Here is a 25,673-nt window from a genome sequence, read left to right as displayed (position 1 = left end):
AATTTAAGAGTTCTGATCATCAGTTATGACAACAAAGGACTTATCCTAGCTCTGGTATTAAATGTACATACAGACTGTGTTCCAGTTTCATAGGACACTCATTTTTTCTCTACAGTTGAAATTCTCCTTCAGTTTTTATGCAGACCAGAAATCCACTAAACACAGAAAACATCACCTACTTGATCTATGAACATTGCTACTGTATCTTTTCTCAATCAGATTTTCAGCAAAGAGTTTAGAATAGCATTGCTCCCCAAAATAATATTTTTCCCAGCAACTATTTAAATGTGCGCCTCCTAATTTTCAGTCAACATTTTAGAATTATACCTGATTTATACAGTATCGAAAATTAATCATAACATGCATTATTTGCAAGTATTTTATAAATGTATATGCTCAAAGGTAAATTGTCAGATTAAACAAAAACACCACTAAAAAGAAACAAAAAGATGGTTTCATAGGTCTGGCACATGAACTCTGTGGCACTGTTAGGTAAGTACTCCTAAAATGACCTGATACCTGGTATTTTGGTCCTTCAAATACAGAAGTTTATAACTTCCCTGAGCTCAGAGAAGTGGGATGATACAGTTCCAGCTAGCAGACAGAATAAAACCAAACAATTTAGCCCTACCCCTAAGTCTCAAAAGAGCTATTTAAGATGCTCTTTTTTTTGGTGTGTTCACCAATATATTCTTGTATATTTGATATAGACTTAATGAGAAAGGATTTCAGCAATGGCTATTGTGTGTCTCATGCTTCTTGTTTTTCCTTTCAATCTCTGCAAATACTTAGCTGACTAAGCAGCACACAGACATGTCATTAATGGTATTTCAGCTTGTTTATACAAACAGAAAACTATAGACCATTACAGTTTCTCTAAAGTACCAACTACATCTAGCTTTATTTCAGTCCAGAGGTTAACATAAGTGTCTGTAAAAATAGGAGAGTATAACAGAGTTCTGGGTAATAAAAGAATTAAAAACAGATACAAGGGAGACCTTTTTAGTTATTCTAGTCTACTCACAATTATCTACTTGCATTGTGTCATCTGTTCAATATTCAGAAGAAATAGATCATTAATTCCAAACTCAGAAACATATGACCTCTGCAAAGATCAAAAAATAGTAGTTCCCAAAACCCTAAATGCTCAAAAATCCCACAGAAGAAAAAAAAATAAATAATCAATGAAGTCCTTGTTGTATAAAAGAAATTAAAAGACTGTCTAGGTAACTTCATGATCCAAAACTCAGAGTATGACTACTTCAGAGTTTTATTCTGACTGTGTTTATGGTATTTCAAATTTTAAATGACCTAGTATTTTTAGTGTCCTACTGTTAATAGATCTCTCATATTTAGTCTGATGGCTTTCAAGAGTTAAAGAGCAGATCTATGCTTTTACCTCGGTTCTATTTAATTGTACTTGTAGAAGCTTCACCAAATCTATCTAGCTTGCAAAGTATTAATTCTTAATTTACTGGTTTATTTGCATTCTGCTAATACAGCATGCAAAAATAACAAACATGTAATAATTCCTACTGAAGTTGAACTGAAGTAATTGGTATAAATCTCCAAAAAGGAACCTTTGTTTTTTTAATTTTTTTCTTTCTATTTTACCCCCTCAAACTTGAGTGAGGCTGTAACACCATGTGCAGCCTTCTAGCACTCTTCTGTGAGACTGTATGCAGACACTATTGGGTTATCCGTGTATATACTCCGTGAGTGTACAGATCACATAACACATGAAAAACCTGCAGTTATTATGATAAAGTATTTCAGAAAACCAAAACTAAAGCATTTAATGCAACCAAATTACAAATAATATTCAATTGTAAGAAAAGCAGCAATTGCAGCAAAGAACACTTAGTACCTGCATTTCTTATAAGTCACAATCAGCAACTGCTGCTAGCTGACATATTTGTCAGAAGACTACTTTTAATATTTAAGGCATAAAAGTCAAACTTATTACAGAATGATGTAACAATTCATCTGCTTCAAATTTCAAAATTCAGTACTTCCTTAACAGGAGAAAAAAAAAACCGAAATGAAGACAAAACCAACAAAAACTATTATACCAGATTCTGAAGTGTAAGACAAACTTCTATCAACCAAAGAGTGTACCTTTCTATTAAATATAATTTTGACTTTTAATTATTAACATAAAAAATTTGACCTTCAAATGCACATCACATATCTTTAATGCCTATCACATACAAACAGATTTTTTTTCTAGCCCCCAAAATATTGCACAATTAAAACAACTACTTTATTTATCTCCATTAGTAAGATAGCAAGGCATCAGAAAGTGACCTATGATTTTTTTAAAAAGCAAAATCAAATACATACAGAAGCATATTTAAGTTGCTTAAAGGCACAGCATTTTTCAATATGAAAAACTTCAACAGACCTTCAGGATAACTTCCAACTAATAATTCCAGGCCCTGATCTTTGCAGAAGAAAAAAGGTACTCAAGAAATAAAACCTAGTTGTTCCCTGTATCCATACCATTAGTTTCTTATCATCTAGCTCTTATTTGTCTTGAGAAACGTTTTTTGGATGTTTAACCTTGTTCTAGTCATCATGAAAGTACGACAAGATGCAAGTGAAATAATATACTTAAAGTATCAAACCCAGTGTTAGACTCTGGTGTTTGTTGCTCACACCATAAATCTTAATCACAAGGCAGACATGCCATAAATAACCAATTCAGTCCCCAAAATTCATTCACACACATGTACACTGTGATCAAAATTTAAGTGAAAGTTAGCTGATTGCTAAAGAACATTTTTAACTGTGACCAAGGTATCGTAGACCTGATTTTATAGGTTTGTTTAAATCTCCCCTAGAAAGATACTGTGATTTAGTATGACCAGAAATACAATTTCAATGAGGAAAAGTTACAGTAACAAAGTTATCTGTGTTTTCAGTTTCCTGAGCAATATTTTCTCCACTACTTTAGGTCGTTTAGCTTTGGTGTATCTTCAAGCTAATAAGAAACATAATTGATACATGGGGAGATGTGTCACACTGAATGAAAACAAAGTGCAAAAATTCTATTGAACTGTAGGGTGATACTTTGTCAATCCAAAGGCTAACACTGTATCCATAAATACTCATTGACTCACCTTCTAACCGCCCATCTCCTGCAGATACAGTTTTCTGACTAATTTCTTTTTGTGAATCCTGTTGCACGTTTTCTCTTTGTTGTTTTGTTTGTTGCATAGTGTGGGTCTTCCAGAGCTTGCGGAGTTCTTCAACTTCTGTCTCCGAGTGTTGAGTTTGCTCTCCCACTACTTTTCCTTTGTTAGCTGTCTCTTTCTTTTGAGAGTCTGTGGTATCTTCACAAGGTGGACATTCCTCTTCCTTCTCATTATCTGGTTCTTTTCCTAGTGAGGAACCTTGATCCTTGTCAACTTCTGCCTCTTTGCCATGCTCCTCACTACTGTGTGATCTTTGCAATGACTGCTGGGGGACATCTGTAGTATTTTCAGGAGGTTCTCGTTCCCCCTTTATAGACATTTTAGCACTTTCTGAACTTAAGTGGGTACCAAACTGTTTAACACTTACAGCCATTTCAGCACTGGGCTTTAAGTCACTGGCAGCTTCATTTGAGTCTGAAATGACTGTTAAACATTCAGCACTAGTCTGGTTTATTGTTTGGACAGATTCAGATGATGCTCCAGAAGATTTATCTTGTCGAAGCTCATCTGAGGAAACAAGTTCTTCACGTATTGGAGAGAGTTCTGATTCTGTGAACACATCTTCTGAAAGAGACTCCTCTGTGCTCCTTGGGGCAGTACTAGCACTGTCATTGCCTGTATCCCGCATCCTGGAATCCATTTCATCTGTATTGCTCTTTGCAGATTTCTTGGAATGGCAATGTTCTCTTACTGACAGCTGTTCTACATCTCTGTTGGGCAAATAAGAATGTTGCTATAACAGTTACCTTTTATATCAAGCTCATTTCTTTATTAAGTTTAGTTTAAGCTCTTAAAAAACAAACTCTAAAACACAACTTAATCCAGAGCATTAGTAATATACAAGCATAAAATATAACACTGTAACAGTAAACACAGCAGACCTTTTGCCAGCACGACATCGCTAGGACTTTCCAAGTCCATGACACTACTTACACAAGGACAAGCTCTCCTGTAAAACCAACTAGATTGTTTTACACTTAAAAGTGTAAAAATAAAATAAATGCCAAAGTAAAAACAACAAAGAGCTACACACAACCATAACCTCTAAAGGTAAAAGCCATCCACAATCTTTTAAGTTTTGTCTACCAAAGAGGCCAGTATAGTTGTACAGATCTCTCCCACTCTATGAGGAAGTTGTCACCTAGCTCACAGGTAAGAAGTGAATGGCAGAAGTCATCTGGTCTAACCTTAGCTATCTGAGCCAGTCAATGCAGAACAACAGGTACCATCAACATAGATGTTACTATTGTGCCCATGGCATTTCTGCTAAAACAGGTCTTCAGCAGGTACCTAACTTTGAACACACCATTGTTTGGCAAAATAAATCCCCAACTACTTGTACAACTGAAGATGTCATAAATAATATAAGTAAAAAGCAAGCATAAAAACTGATTTTCCCCATAGCAAATAGTCTTACTCAAACCTGCCTTTCAAGATGAGCTAATGAGAAATTCTAAGAGTTTTAGAAGAAGAGAACTAGAACGGTACTGTGAACATGCTCAACTACATCTATGGAACTCAAGTTTTTCCCCTGTTGCCAAAGAAAAACATGAGCAGTACATAACCTTCATAAATTCTCGTATTTATTTTGACTAGAGTTCTCAATTTCCTTGCTATCACAAGCCCATCATCTCTTCCATTACCTATTATTAAACACTTCTAAGAAGCTTGTATCCTAATCTGGTATCTTGAAGGATAATATATTCACTCTACTGTTCTACAAAACTTTATTCAGTTAGGTCATATTAGTGAGACAGTGCTGAAATTCAGGATGTTTTTGAGAAGCTTATGCACCCTCTTATCTAAGTGTTAAGGTGGAACCGATATTATGCTGCTGCTGATGGAGTAATTCTGCTTATAAAGCATGTAGGTTAGACTTTAGAATTTATTACCTATTAGACTGGGCCATTTCCTAGATTTTTCAGGACTATGCTGGTAATAGGTGCTCTTATACAAGCACAACCTAAGGTTCATGAAAACCCCAAGACATCTGTATGTGGTCAGATATTTTTTTGTCCAGTTTCAGCACAGATTGTGGCTTACATATAGAAACCACACAACACAAAATTGTAGTTTTAAGAACCAAAGAATCCATTGCGTTCACAATCATTTTCCATATCAATAATCTGAATACTAAGATGGTTTTCCCAAATTTAAGCAGGTTTGACAGTTGGCAAAATTGGGAGAAAAGAGGGTTATTGTAACAGTGGAATATTTAGGAAAAAAACAGTGAGAAAACATGATTTAAGTCTAAACCACCTCAAGATACAGGTCTTGTCAGATCTAGCTGTAGCTGTTGGGACTTCTGTTTTTACAGACTTGAGAAATTTGATTTTTATTTTCCCTCAAATTTACAAATATGCCTCAAATTTTTTGTGAGGCTACAGTAAAAAGGTGTTGGGACTGAAGAAAATGCTAGAAGTATTTTATCTAATAGTTTATACAGTTGACATGAAAGATACATCAAATTGGACATACAGGGCTCTGAATGCAGTGTGACCTTTTATTAAACAGACATGTTGTTTTCATTCCATATGAATTCACATTATAAACAAAACAGAAAATATGTGCTACAGGAGCACAAAAATCAACAGGTCATGGAAGCTAGATTTGTAAGTAATTACTAAGTCGTTAACAAGTTAAACATGCTAGGAAAAAAGTTGTCTTGCAACTGCAGTATTATGATTCAGACAGGTAGGTTAAAAGGAGTCATCTAATTTTCATTATCTTATTCCTTCCACTGTACACCAACTGAAGTAGGAACTGTGAGCAACTTTTTAAAACTCATTCTGGAAAATAAACTTCCAGAAAAGCCATCATGCTGAAGACATCCCCATTTTGTATCAAAAGCCCCAAAGTACTTCTGCAGCAATATGTACTTCAGTTGCTCTTTCAACACACAGATGACTTCAGGCAGCCAAGACACCAGTTCACTACCAGGTCTATGCCAAAACTGAACTTAAAAATGGTAGGAGGCAACTCAAATATCTGGATGTCCAGAAGTAATAAGATTATCAAGAAAGATGTGCTTAGTGTATTACATATAAGAACTGTAAAATGGTATTTTTCAGAGTTCTAAATATCTTTTCACCTTAATTAAAATAGCTGCATTTAAGATTTACACATCAAGTAAACAGATTTACACTCGTACACCTAGACAATTCTACCTTGGTTAAAGGTAGATAGTCATGGTAGTATGCAAATGTTTGTGCTTTATGAGTTGAAATAGGTAAAAGGGGGCCTTTACCTGATGATTTTTTTAAATACTTTTTGGTTTTTAAAGACAGAATTTATCCTACTTCTGAGAACAGTATAAAAATTAGGCAACAGACAGAACTGAACGAAGATTTTTAATAATGCTGTTTAAAGTTGGTTTTAAATGCCTGCCAGGCTAAGCATCAGTTTAGCTCACTGATGCAAATTTGTTGTTTACACCAAACAAGGCTACACCTAAAGGTGAATATGTGGCCCCTCCTCTAGCCCAAAAGGGAATAAATATATTCCTAGTCCCATAAAAACACATACAAATCTTAGAAAATGAGTCTATAACCATTTGTCAGAGGAACAAGGATTTGGGAAGCAAGTGAAAAATGGTAAACAATGAAGATTCACACGTAAGACTTTTTATGTTGCACTTTTCTATAGGGTCTTTCCAAGTCAACTTTTGATGTTCTTTCTTAACAAAGAAAACAAGGAAAACTCATTTGCTGCTTTTGTATGGTCAACATATGGTTACAGTTCAAATTTACTCAAAGCTTTACAAATACTATTTTATCTTACATGCTTAATGAATCCTTAATTTTGCTGTCCACAATTTCCTTATACAGAGCAGCTGACATCACTTCTTCCATTGGACACATGATGCCATATTCTTCACAGCCATTCTCTTGGACCAGAGGATCCATTTTATGAGGATCAAACATTATATTATTTGGCGTCACTAGCAGCACACCATTGACCGTACCCTAAAATGAGAGGGAAAAGAAGTGGTAATTTTTCTCCTTCATATTTCAGCTTCTTCTCTATCTTTTTGGTAGGAAAAAGGTATGTTCTTTTTTTTTTTAAGCATCTTTAAATGTAGGTAACCTGATACACTTTCTTATGTTTTGCAGTCATGTAGAAATGTAACTTTTTCTGAGGAAGCAAATTAATGTCTCCTATTTTCCCCAGAGAAAAGTTTTGTTCCTCGCAACTAATCAATAACTGGTTTTAGTAAAATAAGAAACCCTTGCACCCTAAAGAATACACTAAACAGCTCCTCTGAGGGTAAGGAGACATCCTTCCCAGATAACCACAGGGCTTAACTGGTAGGTCTGCAAGCAATTTCAAGCATCATCTAAAACTTGACTCTTAACTCTTCTCGCTTTCTGCTATTTAATCAGAGAACAAAAAAAGAGAGACCTTCAAAAACTGCCATTTATCTTTGTTTTCTTTACACAAAAATAACACAGTAGCCAATACAAGTCATTCTAACTTAATGGACCTGTTAACTGATTGGACAAATATGTTTACAGAATGGAAATAGAATAAAAAGCACTAAAGACTTTTAAAGATGCGATTTTGGATGAATTTAATCACAATGATACTGCTGCAGTACATGAAGTAGATTTTAAACTTTGAGTATGAAAAATTTTAACGTTGCTATTCATATTATGAACTGGAGCATTCTTACACAATCCAGCTGTAAAAACAAAGGTAATTTACAATATGTTGAACTTTTTTTAAACAAAAGTGTTAGAAACACATGCCAACACCAACATCACCTGCCTGCTACAGAAATTCATTTAACTGTTAAAACAGCAGTTTGAGCTAAAACTATGAACTGGAGGAAATCTAGCTTTAAGCAGAATGACAGGGATCCTTCAGTTACAGATCTTGAATCCTAAAGACTACAAATCTGGACAGATTTGTGCAAGAATCGGAAAAGAGTCACTTCATGTACTGTTGAAAGTTATCAGGAAATTAATAAATATTCAGCTTACTGATAAAACATTCACAGTTATTACAAACATTGTACATTGGGGGGGATTGTTTGTTTTCAGTTTCATTTCAAGAAGACATATCAGGGCAGTATGAAACACAGCTACAATCCTTCCCAACTCCAGAAATTTGTTCTCAGGTGACAGCTGACAACCTTCACAGGAGAAAAATGAAGTTGCCATTAGTACGGAGAAAGGAAAAGAGTTTCAGAAGCAGCTCCAGCATCTAGATGTGATTCCTTTTAGTAGTTCAGTGCCTAGTCAGGTTTTATGTGTGTCTTTTAGAGTCCAACATATATACCAAAGACTTTAAAGTCAGCAGAATGTATTTACCTAATTCCAAGATACTGAAAAAAATTGTCACTGGTATTTCTTTCCCAGCACTTTCAAGGTGCAAAATAGACTTTCAAGGTGCAAAAAGGACCTCCCAAGAGGAGGACTGTCGAGAGAAGCCAACATTTTGTTACATCCACTGTAGTCTAGAAAACAAATTTAACATGACTGTAAAAGTCAGTTCCTCTCAGAAGAGCAACTGCTTCTCTTTAAACAAATATTACTTCTGTAGATTCAGTACATAATCAAAAAAAAAAGCAGCAGCATTTCTATATCTGAGTTCTTTTATTAATGACCACACATGAAAGTGGAATTTTATTAATATTCTATAGATCTGATACAGAAGAGACAAGGTCATAGCCTTGATGGCAGCTGGATTAGATAATCATTGTAGGTCCCTTCCAATCAAAATATTCTATTCTTTCACTACCCATATATTACATGTGGGAAAGAAAACAGTAGTTCTAAATCCTCTACAACACCTGAGACAGAAATCTGAAAAATCATTATAAAGGGAAGATTAGAGCCAGAATGTGGATATTCACATGACCCTGTCTCTAACTGTGCTTAACATCCTGCCTCTAACAGTTAGTAAGGAGCAAGTGCAATGAACAGAGCAAACATTCCCAGGTTCCAGCCACTGCATGTTGGAGAATTCCTCTCTGTTGTCCAGGAAGTCACAGGTGTAACTAAAAGCAACTGCAAACACATACAGAATAACAGTGAGAAATGACAGTCACCTTAACGAAAGCCCCTTTGCATAATTAGACACACTGAAAAATAGGCTTTCACTAGATTTAGGTTTATGAGCAGCAGCCACAGACTCACAACTGAAGCCCTATAAAACAGTTAATTAGGAGTTTCAAAATCACTTCCAGAGTGGGAAGCAGAGGATGAATCTTAAGTTTTCTCTAGCAAACTTTGAAAATTTATCATCCTGCATCATCAGAAAACTTATCAAGGACAGGATAAGACAACACTCCAGAGGACATTTCTACCACATGTGACAAAGGTTAAATTACATGCTAAATTTTCAAAACCTGGCACTCAAATCTGAGCAAGTTCATACTCATTTCTCTCCCACGTATGGACTGATACTGCGACAGATTATACAACTCTTTAGAAACAGAATTCTACTTCAAGCTCATAGAAAATAGGCCAGAAATACACAGGTCAAAGACAAATGCTTCGTAATATTCTAATGAGAAAATACAGCACGTAAATAATATATGTAAATTTTAACCCTAGATTATATTTTTCCAGCACAACCAATTTCTAAACAAAGGCTCATGGGCCTCATTTCCACTCCATCACAGCACCTAAAACTGATGAGTAAAGATGTGCCTCCGATGAACCTAAAAAACATCAGCTAAAGACAGGATGCCAGGAATGAAGAAAACTAACTGCAAAGAAGAACAATGTAACAAAGAAAGCTGTTCCGGTACTTGCCTCATCGACTTCTAACACAACTTCTGTCAATAGGCTTCAAGCCCATACACACATAGATCTGCGACCCTTTTCATCAGCCAAAAAAAACCCAAAAAAGTGGTTTTAGGAGATTCTTATTAATCTGTCTATCAGTAGCTGATCTGAAAATCTATTGCTGAGCAACACAGAATCAGTAGTATTTCTATATACATATCCAAACTTTCAGGCAAAGGAGAAAGTAGTGCATGATTTTTCATAAATAGTGTCCAATAGTAATTTTTCTGTGGGGTAGGAGAGCAAAGATTGATTTTTCTGTAAAATGTTCTGAAGTAAAGTCTTTTGACAGTCTCAGTCCCTAGAAGTCTGTGCAAAACTTGTGCACTTATGAGCCAAATGGAGGTGAATTAAATGCCACTAATTTGGAGACATTTGTGTAATGACACTACTGAGAGAATTGTAACTACTCCTTCAAAGGAAAAAAAAATTAAAAAAAAAAAAAAAAAAAATCGAGATTTTTACCATACTGTACCCAGTGGAGAACAATACAGAATTGCTTGTTCACAGAATCAGGTTTATTCTGCTCACCCTATTCTGCTTTAAAATTAAAAATTAAAGCAAAGCTACACAACTGCATATTTCCTTATACCATAAGGCATGTCCTTCTCCACTGTAAGTAAAAAGAATTCATTACTAGAGATACTAACATAAGGAACAAAACAGAACCTCAAGCCCTCAAAAGAATTATGTAACAGTATGTCATCAGGGAAGTTTGTCACATATCGACTGCTTGCATCATGTCTTGAAACAAGTGGCCTGGGGAATCCCAAGAAAACAGGGAGTAAAAACAAATATATTTATATAGACATATATAGCACATAGGTAGATGATTCATCTACCTATCTCTGACTAAATTTTACTGTATGGTTTATGATTTAAATGTGCTTTATTGTTATATCCCATACAGTAACATCTGAAGGTTTCAGTACCTTGCCATTAGTGATGTATTTGCAATTAATTTTTAGAAATTTCTCTGTAAACGCTTCCTCCTCTTCGGACGTGGATGATACCACTCTCGTAGGACGAACACATGGATGTGCTGGTGAAGCAGCTGACTCTTTCTGTTGGACTCCATCTGAATCCTAAAAGGAAATATAAAAAAACCAGAACTTAGCAACTTATCTGTTTAAATATTAACTTTTAGAGATTTTCTGTTGTGTAATTTTTGTTTTTCTTTGATGTGAAAACAAATGTAAAAATAGGGTTCCAAATCCACTCCAGCTTAGACTGCTTTGATCCAAAGGACTACAACTAATGAAGCACAGCTCTACTAGCCCCTGACAAAAAAATACACCTGGGCAAAGATAATCAGAATCAACCTAGGAAAAAACAACAAAATAATGATCAAAACACATAAGGAGATCATACAATATTCTGTCACATGAAAAATCTGAACTGAAGATAGCAGAAAGGATTCTTTTCCAACTTCAACAGAAGTCCTATTAAATGTCCTTCCATAATATTATACACTACTTTAAGTTGGAAGGTCAGCTAGTCTAACCCTGTTGCCAAAGCAGGCCTAAACCTACATGCTCATGATCATGCTGTTCATGGCTCTTCCAGTTGAGTTGAAATCTTTAAGGCTGAAAATTCCACAGCCTTTCCAAGAAGCTTGCTCCAGTGTTTAGCCACCCTCATTGTGAAAAGTATTCTCCTGTTATTTAACCAGGACTTCTTGTGCAGCAACTTACAGCTGTTGCAGTCCATCATTTATGAACTTCTGAAGACCTTCACTCTTCTCACTCTGACCTGTCTACTAGGTAGTACAACAGAGAAATCCAGTTTTCCATCAGTATTTTCTTCTCCGGCAACCCCCCCCCCCAAAAAAAAAAAATAAATTAAAAAACCAACCAAACAAAAAACCCACACCTCAGCCAGTCCTTGTGCCTCATGTGTTTCCATTCCCTGATCATCTTAATGGCCCTCCACTGCACTAGCTCCATCATGTCAATCTTTGTCTTGCACTGAAGGCGCCAGAAGTGGACACAATACTGCAAATGCAGTTTCACAAGCCACCCTTGCCTCAACCTGTTGATATCCCTCTTTCACCTGCCACTTGGCATGTGATCAGACATCATCATCACAAGTAGACATTGTCCAACATCTCCACCAGGACACTAGTCTCAATCTCTCCTCGGCCCTTAGTTTCTCTGCAAAGCTGCTATGTAGGTAGCCAACCCTGTACTGTTACATAGGGCTCTCCCCTGTCCCAGACAGGTCTTAGCTACTGTTGAACTTCATGAGGTTTCTGTTACTTCATCTCTCCAGAATCTTGATGTCCCTGATGAGCAGTCCTTGTGCCTCCCTCCACTGTATTGACCACTTCCCTAATTTTTGCTCACCACCACCAAGCTTGTTGACAGTGCATTGTGACCTGTCCCACCAGTCAGGGTCCCTGATAGACAGATTATGAACTGTATCACCCCAATAGGGACCCTCAAGGATTCACCACAGAAAACAGTGTTCGAGACCAGGCTGTATGTAACTTGATCTAGTGGAAGATATCCCTGCTCACGGCAGGGGAGTTGGAGCTACATGATCTTTAAGGTCCCTTCCAACCCAAGCCATACTATGATTCCATAAAAAATAGACAAACAAACAATCTCACACATGTATTGAATAAGTTTGAACACAAAGATCCTGGCAATTTTTCCAGCCCATCTTTTACTCCATCTACTCAGTTCACATTTCCCCAGTAACAAGGTTGCTTTGGGACAGTGTCATAGGCCTGGCTATAGTCAGGGTAAGAAACACGCACTGCTCTTCCCTCAGCTGCTGAGCCTACCATCTCATCACAGAAAGCAATCACTTTTGTCAGGCATGATATAAGCCTTAGTACATTCACCCTGTTTCCCACCATCTTTATCATTCACACACCTGGATGTAAGTTTCAGAGGAATTCTCTCATGACCTCCTAAGAGTTATGCTCCTTGCTGCATACCAGTATATCGAACTAAGTAGTGAACATGAAACCCTACCAGTGACAAGACAGACAGTGAAAAAAATTGTCTCAAATAAAAAGATACACATATAGGAGACTGCACCAAAGCCTATGTTATACACAGAGCAACCCTGTTTTAGAGCTTCACCCATGTTTAAAGGCTTCCATTTTATACACAATTGCTACTGCTAGTTATTAATATTACTATTTTTAAAAAATGTCAACTTCTATGTTCCCTTTGGTTTTCTGCTTTCCTGTACAGTTCTATTCACTAGTACAGACTGCAGCTAAATGCCTTTAATCATATCCAGGAACATTATGCACAACTGTTTTCAGTACATTCTCTGGCACTACTTTAGCCTTTGCCTGCATCTTTCAACTTTTGTTAAAAAAAGCAAACAAAAAACCCAAAACACCCTGTAGACCACTGAACTGAATTTTGCTGAAAAAGCTAAGGAAGGTATAATAAGAAACAAACCTCCTGGAGATAAGTTCTCCTTCTACATAAGCTTTTCTAGTAAAGCCTATGTGGACACCTTCATGACACATAACTCAGCAAGTAGCTGTGAGAGTCCTCAGCTGATCTCCAAGCTCACAGTGACTAAGTCAGCTATTTCTCATCTTATTGCCACATGACACAGAAGCAGGAATAATACAGGTGGTAGACTTTCCAATTTAATGATGATGCCCTTATCATTACATATTATTTTGAAGTGGATTTTAGGCTTTATAGGTAACAAAGCATATTAGATCTTCTCAAATATGTGCAGACTGTTGAATGAAGAGATCCTTCAAAAGCCCAGCAGCATAAGAAAGGCTTAAAAGCCTAAGCTAGTTCTTACACATACAGTAACAAAGTTAGTGAAATACACACTGATATCTTAGCTTAAGTGTAGCAATGTAAAAAAAAACAAAACAAAAAAATCCAAAAAAACCAAAAAAACCAAAAATACAAAACCTCAAAAGACCCCAACTTTAACAGGGTTATGCAGATTATATCAGCCACATGCTGATTTGTCTTTAGCCACTTGGTTGTGTGAAGCTACTCCAAAGTTTATTAAAACAGAAATAAAAGAACAGAGTATACCATAGCATAGTTTTTGACTCAGAAGTTCAGATATTTGTTAATCATCTTATCTACCAAGAACTCAGTGATTCAAAAACCAGAGCACAGAGAGAAGACTCATTTACATTATACAGGCAGAGGAACATATTCTCTTTACTTCAAAATGTGATTAAATTTAAACTGCAAATCTAGAGTCAAAAGTGGAGGAGAGTCAAAGAAGACTGACATCAAGAGAGCACTAGAGAATGTATGCTAGTATTTATCTCGTTCATAGTGATAGAAATCAGCAAAGAGAAAAGAAAAACATGAAAGATAGGTAGTATGATGAAGAACAAAACCCTTCAGCCTTAACAGGCCACACAGAAGTTGAGTGCCTTTTGTGTTGCTGGAGAGACTGTTTGAGAAACAAAACCAAATACACACAGAGTCCACACTGACAAATGCAAGTGATTTCTGTTCTGATTTCTTTTGATAAATATTCCCTCCTTCCTTACATGTAGATTGAAAAGCCTCAGAAACAGAACAAGCACTTTATTATATATCATCACATTGCTCGTTTGACTTTCCCTGAAGCATTTAAGAACTGCTTGTAATGATCCACAACACATAAGATGCACAAAACAGTTCTGCAATAATAAAGTTCAATTAAATGAAACTTAACTCTCAAATTGTTGCTAACATTGGACAATAAAAACCCCAATGTTTTGCAGAAGAGATTTTTAAGTATTTTTGTCTACTTTGTTTCTTCTACACTTTTAACTTTTATCTCTGCTATGTGCATATAGCCAATAAAAAAAGTGTCAAATAAATTACAGGTATAGTTATGCTATTAAGCCTCCATATCTACTATTTGCCAACAAGTATATACAAAATAATTGACAAAAACAAGAATAAGGGGTTTTTTGACACAGCATCTGATGAACTGTAGAAAAAGCTCTAATTTCTAATAGTAAAGCTAATAATTTTCTCTCTAGTAACTTGACACAACATATGCTATAAGGGCAGGTGTATCGTAGCATCTACAGTCATTTTGAGACAGATATAGACACAAGATATATGATACAAAAGTGTATTCTTGCAGACTAGTCTACTTACTGTGCTACAACACCTCCAGTCTGCCATAAAACAACAGAAATTATTCAGCACTAACGGCAGCAGATATGAGAACGGGCATACTAGGTCAGAGCAAAAGCACAACAGTAAAACCAAACAGTAATTTTCAGTAGAAGGCTCATCACAGCCTTTGTAATGCAGCTTGAGAACCTCTCCAGCAACAAAGTAAAACATTTAAATTTAAACTTGTCTGGACCGACCAAGTCACACAAGCACATAAATAAATACTTTAAGTCTTAAACGCTCCTAAACTTTGAGCACACAGAACCCTGGAGTACACATTTGACAGTTGGACTGAGCACTATCAAAATATGCTATCAAGAAAATTTGTTATTTGAGAGAAAAAGATAACTGGGAAAGTAATAGCAGTGATGTATTAAGAAACATTTGATTAAGGTCGTAATTGCATGAATTACACAGAAGCTCAGGCTCCAATATTGCATCTTCCTGGCTGGACTGTTCCCCATGGAATTCTGTTGACAGCAAACCAGTATTACTGGAAAGACATGCTTCTACAAAGCTAGCTCCTACCCAAAAATCTGCTTTTGAGCTGAATTACAGGGCAGCTCTGATGGCTAAACAATTTCAGTATTTTGAAAGTCTACAAAGGTAGAACTACTAAGCAGAAGTCAGCTATAATCAACTTAGTTTTTGTAGAAACAATATATTGGCCAGAATACTCAGGTTCCTCCTGCTGTAGAGATGTGGGAGAGGGTTTTCTAGTTTCATTTAGCAAATTGAAACAAAAAAAAGTCTGTTTCAGTGAAGGGCAAATACAATCAAAAGCCTTTAACTAGCTTTGAGATGTAACAAATACAGAAATGCAACAGAAACTAATTAAGATTTCAGTGTGCAAGGACAATATTTTGCTACAAACAACTTGCCCTCAAATCAGTTTTCACACAGAAAACTGTCATTTCAAGACTAAAAGCTTGTATTTACTTTTAAAAAGGTACTATTTTACTTTTAACTCCAAATGTTGTTAAGTACTTTCTCCCCAAAACCAAAGGACAGTTTAAGAAGAAAGCATAGCATCTGTAACATTTATCTTGTAAGGGTAAATTAATTTCAAGTATAACAGGTATACCTACATTTACTGTAGCCTTGTCAAGCTCTGCTTCGGAAGATGTAGGTGATAGGGGACTTATAGGACTTAGAGAGGGGGAGCTGTCCACACTAGAAATGTAGTCTGGGTCAGGAACATACAAAATCTATAAAGAAGATATAATGTAGTTAGAAGTTAGATATGCTTTCAGATTTACTTTAGATTTCCCAGCAGTTCAGGTATATTTGCTAGGCTTTCTCAAAGTAAGCTACACAAACCATTCCTGCTCTCATTACTTTTAACAGAATTATGAGCTGAGGGAATAAACAATACCACATGAAGTACTTCTTCATTTTAGCTTTTCAAGTTCTTTAATTCTATCTTGATATAACTTTGATTTTCAGTCATAATAATTGAGGACAAACTTCAGCCAGAAAGCATTGGAAGTATACAGCATGCCAGAAACACCCAATAAGTGTCCAAGGAAGACCTGTCCAATTATTTATCTTTCTATTACTCTACTATTTGAGCAACAAGAAACAGACTGGGAAACAAGTTCATTAAATATAGCTCTTAGCACTGAATGTTTTTTTAAAAAAAAAAAAAAAATCACCCTAAGTTAGTCACACCTTTGATACCTTATTTCAGCCATGGTAGGCATTCAAGCTACCTAGATAGAGTTCTGTAGCAATCAGAAATAAACACAGGATTTTGTCAAACAGAGGGCTAATACCAAATTGCAAATGGTTAATTCCATAGCTGACTTATGTTTCCAGGCCCAGTTTTCAAGGAGAAATGAAAAGTGAAGGCAGAAACGGGGGAAAAAAAAGCAATAGCAACCTATAATATGTGACTGATAATTCATATACTGCTGGTAAAGACAGCAAGTTTTCAGAGTGGAATAGAAACATTATTCAATTTATTAAAATAGAATTGCAGGCAGTAAGATGCAGTCATGGAACACTGTTTGTAAGCTGTACCCTGAATATGCCTCCTGAGCTACAGTTGGTGAACAGCCTGCTGTATTTGCAAAGCAACAGTTTAGCTTGTACACAAGTGTTATTATACAATTAAGTATATCTAGTTTGAAAAGTCCTTTGATCTTATTCAAGTGAGACAAGTAGCTTTGTTACCTGTTCCCTTTTTAGGCAGTTATTTAATAAGTAGAAAGAATTCACAAGTTAGAGGAAACAGAAAAACTCTTTTGCAAAGTCAACAGGAAAACCAGTAAGAGAAGTTCTTTAACACTTTCTCTGGTAGAGATGAGAAATATAGGGAAAGAGGTCTTTGTTGGGTAAGTAACATACATAATGTAATAGTACCTGTCCAGGAACGACTGCTCTGGAGAAAAGCTTATTTAATTGAACCAGTTCATTGGGTGTTGTATCAAATTTCAAGGCAATACTGTTTAAAGTGTCTCTTGATTCCACCTGTATCAGTTGGGGAAAAAAAACAAACAAACAAGCCTGTAAGCAGTTAGTTCAAAGAGTGGCTCACAAATTTTATGTGTAGATTTACCAAGATTTTGACAACCTTTTAAGTGTTCGTATCTTATGACTGCCCACCCTCCAGAAAAATCAAACAAAGCCCAAACCAACAAAGCCATCCCAAAAAACATACCTACTCCCTAAATATTAGACTATTACAACCCCATATAAAGATGTGCGCCTTTCCACTATGTTTCCAGGTGGTCAGAATTGTCAGTCACACACTTTGAGCTGTAGGTTCAGCTACTGCACCAGAACTTCTGGTCTATAAATTCACTGCTGGGTACCACTGGCCCAATACACAATTGACTCAGTTCACAGAATCATTCACTCTCCCTCTTCACCTCCTCCATTCTTCACCTACAGGAAAGCTGAAGCAATCTCTACAAACATGAACACACTCTCTCACTACTGAAATAAGCTTCTGTTAGACACTGACTTTCAAGTAAAATTCATCACTGAGAAAATGCAAAAAACGCTGAAGCAAAACAAGTCAACTAGTATGACAGTAGATGGAGCATAAGCATTTTGAGTAGGTGATTCCCAAGTAAGGAAATGATTTTTTCAAGCTCATGTTTTCACCTCCATCTCCCTAAATGTATTCAATATGAAAGACCAGAAGAAAGTAAAAGGAAAAAAATTATTCAGAGAGTATTTCAGAATAAAGAATTCATAGCTTTAAGAACAATAGAGATATGACAAGAGAGGATACAACTAAGAACTTTACTGCATAACAGCACAAGGCTTCATAAACACTGTACTAGGAAAAACCAAATCTTATAATTTAAGACAAGATGAAGCTATATAATCTAAGCTATATTTGTGTTGCTAAATATAAGTAAAGATTGAGAATTGCCTTCCATAACATTTTGCAAAGGTGCACTTGTCAACCTAGATTCACTAAAGAAAAGAGATAAGTTTTGCCGAAGAAAAGGCAATTAGAATTAGAAACTTATCTTAGAAAAAGCTATTGTGACAATTCTTTATATAGGAAGCCAATAAGCTAAACAAAGCAGCAAACATCCCTCTCTACTAGTATTTCCAGTACGAAAGACTGTATTAGTACCTCCTAGTCATTCAGTACTGTACGATCGCAGATATGCAAAAAACAAGAATATTCTTGTATGCCATGTTTAACTAGTACTAAAGTAGAAATCAAAACAAAACTGTAACTAGACCAGATAGGTCCTATGTGCTCCACAGACAATAACAAAACTAACCACCAAATCAAGGAATAGTAGTCTTTCCATCAGAAGATCTACATAATACAAAAGTTTTGCTAAAACAAACTGTAAAGTGAGATTCAAAAGTTTTGCCTAAGTTTGCTCTCACATAAACATTGAAGGACAGTCAGCTTCTAGGTACTGCTTACGTATCACTTAATGACAGTCTAAAATCTCAATTGTTTCTATCTTATAAAACAAACTAAAAGCATTCAATTAAAACCCATGAGGCTTAAGCCCTTTAAGAGTGCATTCATTCTTTTCAGTCTTCAGAAATAAAAACATCTGGTGAGACAGCTTGGTAACTAAAGTGTTTACCTTACTCAAAATAAACACAATGGCAAGCATAAGCTTCCTTTTCTTATTTGGCTGCCATGTTTGCACAGGCAAATTTCCACTTTGCATGAGATTTCAAAGACCAGCACTGATACCTTCTTAAAACAAAGACATTGTTCATGTAATAGAGACTTCCTGAAGTATCTCCCTAGATTCAAAGGCCTACTTACCAATTCTTAGGCTGTCTACTATTTTAATAAACAGAATCTGAACAGACAAAAGCATAGAATAACAAACTGAAAAAGTGCCACCACATACCACAGTCAGTCCTCAGCTTTTCTAACCATTTTTTTCCCCACCAATTCAATACTGGAAGACAGGGCAAAAAGTCATTCCTTCTCTCTCAGAAAGCAAAATTTCTATACATTATGAGGTAGCCATCTAAATGCTATTCTGAATATTAAGAATCTTATATAAATATTTGGATATTAAGGCACGATGCTGCATCTTCTTTGATAAGAGAAGGGAATGATGAACAGTGACTGCATTGTTTTGTGATTAACAGAATGGCAAGATTTGTTCCAATACAAGTACACTGCTGGAGAAAGGAGACCCACTAGACATGTAAACAGTTTTATTCCCTAAAACAGTCAAAAATGGACCTGAGGAGGCCAGCTGGTGCCTTGAAGTGGTTCAATACATATCATGCACTGGTTTTGCTTGCTTCAGTATAAAGACTGAAAGACACTAATTAATAGAAGTGTTAAAAGAAAACAAGGATTGCTCATTCAGCACTGCATAGATTCACACACTCTGCTTTGCACAATAACTTTTGTTGAAAAGGTTCCTTAAAAATATAAGTAGCTTTCCTCAATAGCAAAACCTTCTTGTCATCAACTCTTACACAGAGGTAAAACACATAAGATCTTATTTTCCTGTTACTTTGACCTTATGTTGTCACTTACATATAAATATAAATAAGTTTAAAATTCTAAGTTCATCAAAATCAGTTTTTTATGGATTTTACTAGATACAGAAAGAGCCACTTAAAATCCTTACCTTTCATTTTCCTTTTCCAATAAAATCCCTAATCAAACATTCTCTTCAAATCATTCTGTCCCTATTTGAGCAGAGGTGCATCTCACTACCCCTTTTCCATTTACAGAGCACTACTTATGTACCCATGTTTGCCATGTGTGTACCATTAGACAGAGCTTCAGTCACCATTAGCTATGGTTCAAACTGCCTTCATTTCCCTCAACTTAACAGTTGGCAAAGTTATTTAAAACCTAATTCTCTACTGATATTTTAATGAACTTGACTGTCATTGCATCTCAATGCTTGGAATTCACTTATTCTTCCATTAAAAATTATACATCAAATATATATGAATCAGAGTGTAGAAAGAATTTTACTATTTTCTTATTTCAAGACTAGATGTCCAACAACCAGAAAACAACAAAACAATAGTTTAAGAGTATTAAAATGAACTAACAAAATTAAATAGATGGGAAGACTAGAATGAAGGGTGGAGACACAGGGGAGCAGACACCACCACTTTGGTGTTGTATCCAAGCCTTTAAAAATACTGGATTATCACTATATCAACTAATTGTTAATAGGACTAATGTATATAGTATACAACATCGGGAAAACAGAACCTCAGTTATTTCTTTCTTCTCAAAAGGAAGATCAGTGATAAGTCTTTCCTTGAAGTCATAAAACTACTAGCATGCTACAATCACTGGTGATCAGTGGCCAGCACTGTCTGTTTATGCTCCATTTATCTGTAGTTGGCTCTTCTAACACCTGCAGGTAGGCACTGCTTGTGTTTGTACATGTAACGCAAAAGGCTTCCAATGCAATGTTAAGGTAATGAAGTTATGTCAGTTAAGCAATGTAAAGATGCTACTTCCAGAACCCAAAAAAGGACTCAAGAAAGTTCTAGCTAGTAGCAATAATTCACCTGAACTATTTGCTCTGTTGGTTCTCTGAGCCTGTTCACATTCATCAGCTGTGTGCTGAAAGCACCAACTGTGAATTCTGAAATAACAGATAATATCAATTTGCATCTAATCTGTCAACTGACATTTAGAGAAGGAGAAATTATATGAACTTTAAAAAAAAATATCTGTTCACTGTCTAAGCAATATCAGCAAAAACAAACCAGTTTTCTGTATCTTTTAGAGGCAGTTTAGGACTTACTTCCTTCAATTACTACCATATCTGTTTTCAATCAGTACCATATCTGCTGATATATTCTCTCTGGTGTAACATACAGAACAGTAGTTTCAAGTTTTTACATTTTGGGAATTTTAGATGAGAATCTTAAACATTAATTGCTTTTTGGTTTTAGCTTTTAAGTGAAAATATATTTTATTGTTTATTTATCCCCATAGTAACTATTTTCTTTTTTAAAAAAGTCTCATGTGAAGTCCACATTAAAAACCCATAGTTTGCATCAGCAAAATATCATCTCACTCCAAATTTCAGGAATACAAGACCTTCCTTTCTAAAACCATGTAGCCACTGGAAAAACTAACACATTAAATTATATTTTAATAAAGGAAAAAAAGCCCACTAACTTTTCAACAATACTGGGAGGTGAAGGGGAATCTGGTTTTTGCCTTCATCTTTCTACTACTTCTCAAAGAAGCAACACAGGCAGGTAGATTAATACATGTGTGTGTTGTCACAGTCAGAGGCAGTAGGATTAAGTCAGAAACCAGACATAAGTAAGTGCATCTCTCCACATAGAATAAAGTCATAAATAACAACAGTAGCAAATTAACACAATAGTTGCCAGATCTCTCGTAGTGAACATAAGCTCAGTATCTAGAGGTTAGATCTGTGTATTTTATTAAAATACATGTGCCCAACATTCAACCAAAAGCTCCAAAAACTTGATGTTACTGAAGCACTTCATGAGCTTCATGAGTGAAATGTACTGCAAGAGCCATCAGAATAGAGCATTTGTGAAGCTGAAATGCACCATGTTCCATATATGCAACAGGCTCCTTTAGAAACTGGACTAAGTTTAATGACAAAAAGCTTTGATTCTTGTGAATCATCTTTTTGACTCACAAGGAAGTGATGCATCCTTCAGGATGTACTAAGAAAGCTATTTCGGGCTCTAAAACCCCACCCACTGGAACACAGAAACCTGCAGAAGTATATGACAACTTGACACAAACATACTAGGTTAAGAAAAGGAAAGCTTGTTGCTTTAACTTTGCCTGGAATCTTATATACCAAAGTAAAAGCATGCACATAGTGGCAAGAGCCAAGTTAAGGGATTTGAGTATGAATGCCAGTAATATAGACCTACAACTAACCCTTTTTTCCTATTATTTCAGACATAATGGAGTTAATGTAATAGAAACAGTCACCTTTATATTAACATTCTTCAGCTGCTAGAACCCAAGCAGCAGGAATTTCTGTTTTGAATTTAAACTTCAAGGAAGCCTTTAGTATAAGCTGGAATTATATTCAAATTCTAATAAAAGCCACACTAATGAAGTGCTTCTTGCTCCCAATACACACATACTGTCTCTTCAAATGACTATCACAGCCTTCTCAGTATTTAAGCAGTATCACAGGTTGGCTTAATAGAACATTAAGAGTTAAGTTCTTCCATCTCCCCCATCTCTTACTCCTGGAATAAGAGAACATCAAGAGGTCAAGTAAAGACCTTTTATAAAAAAGTTCTCATTTTTATTTATCATGTCCAGCTTCAAAAGCGTTCAAAGACAACTGTGACACTTTCCCTATTTTAACATCAATTCTATAAGCATTATTTATAGGCTTAATTATATTTCCCGTATATAACACAAGACAGATACTTCTCACTTCTGTTTCCCTTAGTAACCACAAATGTGAAAAGCTGACTGCAGCACAGTTTGAGGGTCATTTCAAGAACAGAACATGGCTCCATTTTCAGATACTGATGCAGAAACAGAGTTATACAGTAAAAGGTATAGATCTAGGGAAATCATTAGGAGACCACCAGAAGGTCAGTATCAAGATATAGCTTCCCTTCCAAACTTAACTCTGTTATTTCTCCTGGCAGCAACAGCTTATAACAATGCTGAAAGCAGAGAACTTGCACATGATTATGTAACTATTGTTATTTATTATTTCCAACTAGTTCCCTAAAAGTGAACCAGTCAACAGACTGATTAGTTTGGGATTTTTAAGGGAAAAAAAGGCATTTAAAGGGAAAAAATAGCATTACTCCTCAAGTACTACTAGCTAATTCCCTAATTTAATTTCTGTCAAACTAAACTATCAGATGCACAGAATTCCAAGATTAAAGATAATGAACATTACAGTTTTGCTTATATTTTGTAAGGAAACTTTTTAGTCTGCACTTGCTTTGAAATAACATTCTAACAATAAAAATCAGTGACTTACAGAATATTCAAGAGTCCCTCTAGGCTTTTGAATAGACATTCGTCGCCCATCTTTCTTGTCTGGGGTCTTCTTCTGGCCAGCGTCTGAAAAAAATTGAGGCAACGCGCGTGTTAAATTCATTTTCCTCTTCAGTACTGTCACAGGCTGCTGATACAGCCCCGTGGGCAGACATCTAATTCACCAGTTACACAGCTTGCTCCTGCTGATTCTAACAGACACCAGCTGCTAAAATAGGGACTTCATTCCTCTGCAATGCTTTTAGAATTCAACCAATACAAACAACTGATAACTGGAAATCAACTAACTGCATAAGTACTTGCTGCTATCCAGGAAGCAACTTATGAAGAAAGACTAAATAGAAGATTGACCCTATCGGGCAAGTAACATCCCTGGAATTACTGTGGTTAATTGATTCTATATCATACCCAATCTGCTCTCATCTGGAAGGGAGATGATCTATAGTTCCTGTGTGTTCAATCTGATCACTGGAGATTTTTTGTTGCTGTTTGATAAGTACAGAGTATTTACAGCTTTTTCATAAAACAAAGAGTATTAGTGTTAAACTTCATAATTATCCTGTCTGTAGCAAACATGCAGCCTGTACGTAAACACTAAAGATTCTAAATAAATAAAACCCCATTAGATAGAAATAAACAAGCCCCACACTTCATTTGTATATAGCCAAGCGTAGGTTGTTTTTTTTCCTCAACCCAAACTTAAGTTTCCTTCTTCTTCTTACTACTCTAAGTGTCTAAAGAGCTTGCAGAGAGGTACTATTCAAGAGGTTGAAATAAACCATCTTCTCCCTCTCCAGTAACTTAAAGTAGAATAAAGTCTTACACGAATAACCACTTCTGTTCCTTATGCCAGAAATGAAAATGGAAAATTATTTCACAAAGGAAGAACCTGCTACTTTAGACTTCGAATCACAGAATCATCATAAAATATCCCGAGCTGGAAGGGACCCATAAGGATCATTGTCCTGGCCTTGCACAGGACAACCTCAAGAATCCCACTGAGTCCGAGAGCATTGTCCAAATACTTCCTAAACTCTGGCAGGCTTGGTGCCGTAACCACTTCCCTGGGAAGCCTGCTCCAGTCCCCAAACACCCTCTGAAGGAACCTTTTCCTAATATCCAACCTAAATGTCCCTTGACACAGCTTCAGGCCACTCCCTCAGGTTCTGTCACTGGTCAGAGAAGAGACCAGTGCCTGTCCCTCCACTTCTCCTCATGAGGAAGCTGTAGACCACTATGAGGTCTTCCCTCAGTCTCCTCCAAACTGAGGCCACTGACCTCAGCCACTCCTTGTGTGGCTTCCCCTCTAGGCCCTTCACCATCTTCAGAGACTTCAGAGCAATCTGGTAACTTCAGGAAAGTAAGAGCAACCAGAGGGTAGCGGTGAGGAAGGAAGGCCTTCCCTGTTGAGGGCACTTTGTAGCAAAGCAGATGCCAGAAGAACTCCTAACACAAAATTTCCAGGAGCTTATAATCTGCAGTTAGGGTTAACATCATCCCCTCACATACTTAAGACAGTAAATCCTACCCTTCCCATCAGAGCTCACTTTCATGGGATACAGGTTTCAAGTGTTTCATAACCTACCATGATTTAAGTCTCTGGAGTCAAGAGGAGATGGAGGCATGGAATGCCAAGCTACGTGTGTGCTGAGTACCCATCTGGCCCAGCTACTAAAATCCACACCTCTGCCCACAGCCCAAGTGCTTGAGCTGTCTGTTCATAAAGAACACATTGATTTCACCTAACCTCTTGGAAACAAAACTAGGAGATATTTCAACTGTGAAAATAGGTCAGAGCAGTAGAGACATGAACTCAACCTCCCTGATGACACACTACAAAGCCTCTCTCTCACTGAAAGAGCAGGTTATTTATTTTTGAGGGGAAAGTAAACCCATCTTTCAGCCATTCCAGTGCCCTCAGTATTCTAGGAAGCACGTGAAAGTAGAAACAACTACCAGCATAGAATGCAGCAGTCTGAAAAGTCCTCAGCATCAACAAGAATCAGTCTTGTGCTTTCATGTTATCTATTTTCCTGATAACCCTCTTGCACAGGAGATCATCTTGTTAGGTTACACTCAATCCTTACTTCATCTGCCA

General features: G+C 36.3%; 1 protein-coding gene across 9 annotated transcripts in view; it reads right to left on the bottom strand.

Annotated features, from left to right (window-relative positions):
• Positions 1–25,673, bottom strand: part of OXR1 (oxidation resistance 1) — a 266,285-nt gene that overhangs the window by 37,657 nt on the left and 202,955 nt on the right. For 7 of the 9 annotated variants that reach the window (XM_051785167.1, XM_051785162.1, XM_051785160.1 and 4 more), the window contains 6 exons: positions 23,559–23,641; positions 17,482–17,589; positions 16,206–16,325; positions 10,924–11,076; positions 6,978–7,162; positions 3,123–3,907 (listed from right to left, as the gene is read on the bottom strand). In XM_051785167.1, coding sequence (XP_051641127.1) covers positions 3,123–3,907; positions 6,978–7,162; positions 10,924–11,076; positions 16,206–16,325; positions 17,482–17,589; positions 23,559–23,641 — 1,434 coding nt within the window. The remainder of the gene's footprint in view (positions 1–3,122; positions 3,908–6,977; positions 7,163–10,923; positions 11,077–16,205; positions 16,326–17,481; positions 17,590–23,558; positions 23,642–25,673) is intronic. The other 2 variants (XM_051785165.1, XM_051785166.1) reach the window with 1 other exon arrangement.

The sequence above is a fragment of the Manacus candei genome, unplaced genomic scaffold, assembly GCF_025592945.1.
Source record: "Manacus candei isolate 608988 ecotype Guabito, Panama unplaced genomic scaffold, ASM2559294v1 h1tg000019l, whole genome shotgun sequence".
Classification (NCBI taxonomy): domain Eukaryota; kingdom Metazoa; phylum Chordata; class Aves; order Passeriformes; family Pipridae; genus Manacus; species Manacus candei.
Note: the sequence above shows the minus strand (reverse complement) of the source record. Positions and strands in the feature narration are given on the sequence as shown.